Source organism: Chelon labrosus, assembly GCF_963514085.1.
Source record: "Chelon labrosus genome assembly, chromosome: 16".
Classification (NCBI taxonomy): Eukaryota; Metazoa; Chordata; class Actinopteri; order Mugiliformes; family Mugilidae; genus Chelon; species Chelon labrosus.
This window is the reverse complement of record NC_140349.1, coordinates 3,999,137-4,007,200: the sequence shown is the minus strand read 5'-3', so window position 1 is coordinate 4,007,200 and position 8,064 is coordinate 3,999,137. Positions and strand designations below refer to the sequence as shown.

The 8,064-nt window shown below is 40.0% G+C and overlaps 2 protein-coding genes across 2 annotated transcripts; both read right to left on the bottom strand.

Annotated features, from left to right (window-relative positions):
* Positions 1–229: 229 nt before the first annotated feature.
* LOC311501334 (major histocompatibility complex class I-related gene protein-like) lies at positions 230–3,693 on the bottom strand. The gene is made up of 7 exons (XM_084563094.1): positions 3,601–3,693; positions 3,182–3,448; positions 2,819–3,097; positions 2,362–2,664; positions 2,169–2,267; positions 1,961–1,978; positions 230–1,640 (listed from the first exon to the last, which is right to left on the bottom strand). Exons 1-7 carry the CDS (start codon positions 3,644–3,646, stop codon positions 1,570–1,572), a joined length of 1,083 nt encoding a protein of 360 aa, XP_084419220.1. The 5' UTR covers positions 3,647–3,693; the 3' UTR covers positions 230–1,569.
* Positions 3,694–6,199: 2,506 nt separating this feature from the next.
* Positions 6,200–6,981, bottom strand: LOC311500957 (T-cell surface glycoprotein CD1b-2-like; the record flags this gene model as incomplete). Its single annotated transcript, XM_084562596.1, has 3 exons — positions 6,548–6,981; positions 6,369–6,476; positions 6,200–6,228 (listed from the first exon to the last, which is right to left on the bottom strand). Exons 1-3 carry the CDS (start codon positions 6,912–6,914, stop codon positions 6,200–6,202), a joined length of 504 nt encoding a protein of 167 aa, XP_084418722.1. The 5' UTR covers positions 6,915–6,981.
* Positions 6,982–8,064: the final 1,083 nt, after the last annotated feature.

The window sequence follows — 8,064 nt, the reverse complement described above, 5'->3', positions numbered from 1 at the left end:
TATAATAAAAGAAGACATGATTTTAAATGGCAGTACTCTTGCTGTTCCAGTGCTGATCTAAAATCAGGGTCTTTTTATTTCACTTCATAAAATAGAAACTTCTTGTTCTGAACTGACCGGGGTTAACCATCTGTCTGATTAAGTAGAGGTTAAAAAAAATGATGCTTTTCAAATTTATTCAGTTTCAGTATAGGTAAAAAAAACAACACACATAGTCACAGAGAATAATTAGTTTCTTTAATAAACACTGACCCTTTTAATATCTGTGTTAAGGTCTGTCACAGATAGATTTCAGAGTTATGTAGCCCTCTAGTGGTAACAGGGGAACAAGACACTCTGAACACGTGGTCCTCACACATTCACCAACTAAAAATTTAAATAAGTAAAAAGTAAAAGTTGAAGTTTTACTGTTGTTTCAGGTGGAATTTTTCAGAACTAAGTAAATCTGGACAAATAAATGAAGCTGAGTGCAGGACTAAAGTCTAGAAACATACACTTGTGTTCCTTCCAGTCCTGGTGGGTGTAGCTGTCTTGCTGACACAGTAACCAGCCTGAACATCATTTAACCACTGCACACACAGGGTCTTTGGCTTTTATTTATTTATTTATTTTTGTCATATTGGATGTCAGTTCTTTAAGAAAAGCACATAATTTAAGATATTATTCACTCAGTAAATAACAAAAACCAAGATTTGATTAAAGCCCAAACAATCTATTATTATTTAATTAAAACATTTAATTGTGACTTGCTTCCAGCAAACCTTCCAGTTTTTAATAATGCGTTGGACAGTTCTTAACCCAGTTTTAGTAGTTTCTACAATCTCCTTCTCAAACAGACTAACATCTTCTCCACGACCACAGGATGTGTCTTTAGACATGGTTGTTGAAGAAATGAGAAGCTACTCATTGCATCAGTTGGGGTAAAATAACTTGTTTCCAGCTGAAAGATAATCACCCATGCAGTAATTATCCAATAGGAGGCTCCTACCTATTTGATTAGTTAAATCCAGGTGGAGACTTTTTTTTTTTTTTTTTTTTTTGGCCAGGCAGTGTTTTATTTATTTATTTATTTTATTTAATAGAGGATATCGGGTTCAAAGCATTGCTGTTCAAATATGTTGGAAAGTTCTTACACAATGTTTTATTTTTCACATATCTGCCCATTGTAGTGAAGTTGTAACTTTGGTCTTTCTCCCTTAGCTAGCCTAGCCTATCAGCTTTGATAAAGAACCTGTTTATCATTCCTCATAGGTTGAAGTGGAAACTATTTTGTCAGAAGACATCATCAGACATGTTAGGACTACCAGCATTTAGTTATATTTAACTCAGGTAAAACAGAGGCATGTACAAAAGCATTTATCCATAATCGAAACCTTTCTTCTACACAGACTAGTCTAATATATGACATTATAATGTCGTAGTAGCTTTTCCCATTATTACTTACTAGACACAACAGACATTTCCTACCGTTTTAGTTCTGCAACTATTAGTCGTGTGACACAACAGTTTCATAAGTGAACTGGTTTATGTGTAGCTCTAAACAGTTCATGTCTTTGTATCCGTCGTCACTCATACAGGATCTCTGGCTTCATCTTCGTCTAGATTTAGTTTCTGTGAGAGTTCAGAGACGGTGTCAGGAGCTGGAAGGAGACAAACACGCTGTTAGTCCACTGGTCGTCTGTGTCCTCTTTAGAGGTGCAGAGGGAGCATTTTATTCACAGAAAACAAATCTGAGCTGGGCAACAGTTATGAAAACTAGAAATACACATCATTTTTTACATCTGTCCTTTAATAATTAAACTCGTATCCGTTGCAAAGTAGCGTTTGAATAAGTCACTGCTTCTGTTGTTTCTGCAGAAGATACAAGACAATTAACCTGGCCTCATACTAGTCTTACTGTTGGTGAATCAAAACAATACGTGTGTCAGGTCAACTGAAATGAGATAAAGGTTGTACTCACGGCACGGAGGGCATTGGGCTGAAACAGAAAAAGATAATCACAGCTGAAAAGTGACGCTAAATAAAACCTGACGTTGAGTCTCGGTCTGTGGTGCACGAGGAGATGTGTGTTTTCTCATCCTGATAAAAGCATCCTCTCACAAACTAGCAATATATTATTATTATTATTATTAATAATAATAATAATCAGATTCTTCAAAATCTCTCACTTTTCTTTTTCCAGTAAAGTGTGAATCCATATGCAGCAATGATGACAGCAAGAACAACCGCTGCAGCAATGATGGGGATGGTCATGTTAGCTGGATTCTCTGTAGAACAAAAAAACAAGAATGAATCCGTCCACATCCATTTATTAACACTGATTCTTTACTGTGCACGTCTGTGAGTCACGTCTAATTTTACCCCAGTTGGTTCTGATCTGTTCTTCATCCAGTTTGGTGATGATGTCGTCCTCCACACCAGAGAGATGAAACACACAGTCGTACCTCCTCCAGTCTTCAGGTGAGACTGATGAAATGTCCAGGTCAACATTCATCTGGAAGGATCCATCATGGTTGGGGAGGATCTCTCCTTGTTCCACTCCTTCATGAATCTCCCCGCCATCTTTCCTCCAGAACATCGTGGCTCTGTCAGGGTAGAAACCTGTAGCGTGGCATCTGACTGGAGAGGAGGGAGTCTTCTGGAGGAGAGACACTGAGGGGAGGTCTGGAGAGAGAGAAACAGGTTTGTTTTATATCTGACACAGCTGATGTTTGCCACATCATTCCCCTCTGTACCCCTCTCCCAAACTACTAGAACTAGAACAAAGAGGATGGATAGGAACATTGTAATGAAGGTAGATCAGGTCCTGTGGTTCTACCTGTTCTATCATGAGAGCTCTTCCAATACGGCAAGTACTTCTTGAGCTGTTGAGGGCAAAGCTGTAAGATAAAGTTTCTCCAAAACTCATTCCTGGGTTTATCCCTGTCCCAGTCATGCTTCGTGATGACGGCCTGTGGTCTGGGAGCGACCCACGTCATTGTCTTCAGGTCCAGAGATATGAAGTCTTCTCCATTGAAACCGTACAGCTGATAACCGCTGACCTCTCCAGTCTCATCGTCCCATTCACAGCCTGCCACCTGCTGAGCTATGTGGATGGCTGAGAGACAGAGAGATCACAGTAAAGCATAAAGAGACATGAAAGTGGTCAACGCACAAGACAGCACAGACACATGTGACATACCTCCAGTCTGATTGAAGCGCTGCTTGAAGCTGTCAGTTTCAGCTTTGAAGATCTGGTGGTACCCCCTACACTCCTGCCTGTTTCTTTCCCACCGCTCTGAATCATCGCCGATTATTTGTCTCATCCACTCCTGTCTGGGTTGGGTCTGGCTGATGTTGCTGTCATAGTAAGCCACCTCAACTCGGTTTACCACTGCAACCGCAACCAGTTCTGGGAGTTCAGGGACTCCTGCTGATGATGTGAGGGAGAACTTCATGGAGTGTTTGACTGGAAGAGAGACAGGAAACAACAAAGCATATTCACTACAGTACAGTGAGCACTATATGACGACAGTACAACTAAAGTACATCCAGTGACCCCCCCCCCACACACACACACACTGTATAATATCATGAATAATATATGAAATCCAGTCCTACCTGAAGAAGAAACATGAAAAAACAGCAAAAAAATAAATATCTTCATCTTGTTCAGATTAAGAAGCGGAGCTGCAAAGTGTCGGGCGTCAAACTGTTTCCTGGTTTCAAGAATTCAGTTTTGGTATGTGAGGAGGCGTGTTCACCTGTTGAATGATGGCTCATCTCTAAGCAACAGAAAATGAACTACTACCAGAATCAACTACTGGTAGGATCACTGAAACCACAAGATAACAACAACAAAAAGAAATGTTTCCTGGTTTAATGAGTGGACAACATTTGCTGCTTTTTGTCCCCATTGGTCAGCTTCCAAAGTGTAAACATTCCTGTATTAGAGGTTTACTTTTCCTTCTTCTTCATAGACTGGTCTTTAATTTAACACGGAACATTTGTGTGAAAGTGGATCACATTTACAGACTTGTCCGAACCTCTGAAATATCAGAAAGAACTGAAATAGAGTAACAGCGTTCAACAAGCGCTCCCTCTGGACAGATATTCGTCTTCCTCTGAACTGTGGAAATGACCTGAAGGCGACCCGAGTTCTCTTTTGGTCAAGAACGGTTTCATTGTGATCTGAGACTATATTTTCCCACGTTAGCTATTGTGATTTCAGAATAAAAGAGGCTCATATATAATAAGCGGACAAAGACTTTTATTATTATATCCAGGTAATAAAAAAGTATTTTATCCAGGCCAGGACTTATACTGACAGTATATACATACTTATATGTATTTGTACTTTTTGTGATGTTATGTAATCTGTTTATCTAATACCTGCAGCTCTTTCAGCGCTTAAGATAAGACGTTTATTTTCCATTACTGGACCATGTTAAGGCTGAAACCGGTTTCTCAGATCTTACCAAGTAATTTTAAGTGTCCTGCCTGTGGTTGGTTCAGCAGCTAAGATCCTCCTACCGTACATCCTCTGCCTCCGATCTCCACCTCCTCCAATCTGGAAGCTTGCCCAGTCTTACTACCTTTGAACCAGTTTAACTTGCAAGATCTCTTTTCTATTATTATTATTATTATTATTCAGGCAGGTAGTGTGTTTGGACTTATCTGGTTTCACCTGCAAAGCGTTTGTGCAGAGCATTAGGACGTTACAGTTAAGTTAACCTTTGACCTTTTGGATAGAAAATGTCACAGTTTGTGCAAAACAAAACTCCCTGAATGCAGCGTTGAGATATCCTTATCACAACAATGGACCAGATGTAGATGCAGACCAAAACATAATGCATTCATGTATGGTTGGCAGTGGCATGAATGTATAAACAGTGGGCCTGGATTGAGTTGATGGTTAACTCAGTGACTCTTTGATAAACATTGTGTAAAAGAGACTCACTGGAAGTGTGTAATGAGGTCAACTTAGTGCAGCCTCAGACTGGTTGCCGGGGTAACAACAGCTAGCTTTACTCAGGAGAATGTAAGACAACTACTCTGATCGGTGATTAATCCTCCAGCTATTCAGACAAATTAAATACTACGGTGGATCAAATGTCACATTTAAAGGTGCATTTAAATTTCCCGGATCCTGTGCAGGAGTTTTTCAATAACCTTTTCTGATAGATGTGTTGGGGGGGATCCATTATTTTTAACTGCTTGTCCTCAGAGGGCAGCAGGAGGGCCGGAGCGTTGGTCAGCCGTCATTAGACACCCTGGACACATCACAGGGTCAAAACATTTTTCTATCACAATTTCTGCAAAATAGAAATAGTATATAAGAACAAATCAGCATGTTTAATAATTCAGATCAAACTATAATCTATAAATAACCTGACAATACATGATGTCATTGCAAAAGTGTGGGAAAGTAAGAAAAGCATGTCAAAATGTTGTTTGTGGTAAAATTTTATTTCATATTTCTACTTGAGCAGAAGAAGTAAAACATTTTGGACACAGAATCTGTTCAAACTATGACAATAACCCAGAGAAACAGAAATCGTCTTGCACCTCCTCTGTATATATTTACATTTCTCCATGTAATATGACATTCATCTAGTTTCATAGTGACCCTGTGGGTTGTTAACATGTGAAAGTTGTACTCCTTTAGATCAATGACACAAAGTTCCACTGTAGAAATACTTCTCCTACAGGATGTTCTGATGACCTTTTACCATTCCTGGATCTATCATTCTTGATTTATTACTCCTGCTGTATTTTTTATTTTTTTGGTGCTTTCCTGCTGCTGTATTTTGGATGGATCAGACGTTTCTCTGCTAATGGATAACAATCTTTATAACTGGGTCTTTTGCAAATCAATGCATACGGACTTGGCACGTAAAAAACTTCCGGCGAGACGAGTGTTTACAAATGAGGTTTGGTGCAGAAGCTGCATATTAGTGAGTTGGACTCAGTCTTTGGTGCCACTGTTTGAGTTCACCGCCCTGGATGCCTGTTGTCAGAGATTATTAAACAGGTAGGTGATAACAGATATTGAATTGGATGATTATCAGAATTCATATTACACATTACTGTACCATGGATTTGTTTATTTCTGGTAAAACTATGCCAATGAGTTTGTCATTTTTTATAACAGAAACTACAGAATGAAAATCATTATTCCAGTATGCATAAATGCACATTTTGTACTTACTGTGATCAGTTAGGAGTTCTTGTCTGAAGAATCTGACGCTGCAAACAGAAAACAGTGAAATTACGATTAGCAGGTCTGAACCCTGAAATAAACATGCAGCTGTCAGTTAAAATGATGACGATCACATTGCATGTAAAGACAGCTACTCTCATATAAATATATCCATTTTACTGCGTACCGTTATGGTTCCTCCTCCAGATGAAGAGCGTCGTGATGCAGAACGCCAGCAGCAGAAGTCCTACAACAGCTCCAATGACGGCACCGACGGGAAACTCTGAGGGAGAACCTGGAACCAGAACAAAATATTCAGTTGCTGCTCTGAATCTTTAATCTACAGACTCTACTGTACTAACCTACCCCAGTTGGTTCTGATCGAGGCTCTATTCAGTTTGATGATGATGTCGTCCTTCACACCAGAGAGCTGAAACACACAGTCGTACCTCCTCCAGTCTTCAGGTGAGACTGATGAAATGTTCAGGTCAACATTCATCTGGAAGGATCCATCATGGTTGGGGAGGATCTCTCCTTGTTCCACTCCTTCATGAATCTCCTCTCCATCTTTCCTCCAGAACATCATGGCTCTGTCAGGGTAGAAACCTGTAGTGTGGCAGCTGACTGGAGAGGAGGGAGTCTTCTGGAGGAGAGACACTGAGGGGACGTCTGGAGGGAGAGATTCAAGATGTGAGAAACTGGGACAGAACAACAAGAAAAAACTGACAGCCATTTAAAAGAGAGTGCATTTTTTTTTCAAATTTATGGCGTGGCATGTTAAAAACGTTTAAGCTGCTCAGCGGTGAATTGATGTGAAAAACAATTCGAGATACATTTCATGTTGGTTCATGTAAACTGCACAGGTAAATGTGTTTCTACCTGTTCTCAGCAGAAAGCTCCTCCCATACTTTAAATACTTCTTCAGCCACTCAGGGCAAATATTGGTATAGAAGTTTTTCCAGAATTGAATGTTATTTTTATTGTCGTTCCACTCCAGTTTGGTGAGGACAGCCCGGGGGTTTGCAGGGATCCACTCCTCTGTCTTCATGTCAAGTTTTAGAAAGTCTTCTCCATCATAACCATACAGTCTAAAAGCAGTAACCTCGTCAGACTCATCGTCCCATTCACATCCACTCACTTCCTGGAGAGTGTGGACACCTGAGAGGAAGACAAACACACCGATTATTTACACTTCAGTGGGAGATAATAACACAGTGGTCTTAGTTCTAACCAGTCAGATTACTGCAAATCAAAGATCATTTTTGAGCTGCATGAATGTTTTCATTCACCTAAAACTAATCATTATCACGTACAGATCAGGTGGACACAAATGGAGGAGTCAGGGATCAGGCAGGCTCAGAGGTACTTTAATCAGATGCAGGGTCAAAACCAGGAAATCATTATTCAGGCAAAGGTACAGAGGTCCAGCAGGAAAAACTCCGGTATTAAAGATTAGCTACAAGAAATCACCCGAGGAAGAAACTGTCTGGAATGCTTACAAGACGATCTGGTACAGGAGGAACGGGGGACACAGCTTAAATACATGAGGGAGAGGGAGACAATGAGACACAGGTGAAACACATGAGGGCAGGGAAAGCAATCACAGTCAGAACTAGACAGGAAGACAGACTTCAGAAGACTCAGACTACAAAATAAAACAGGAAGTTACGAAAAGAGGACAGAAATATGAGAAAACAAATGAATTAACTCTATGTTTTTAACTTTTTCCACAATATAAAGTTAATTAAATAGGCCACCCAACAGTAAAGTAGATAACATGTGAATGTATGAATGTCCATGTTTCTAATAATCACTGGGAAGGGCCAATGATTGGGAGATGTGGATGGATGAGAAGGTTCTACAGCTAAAGAGCATTTCATTTA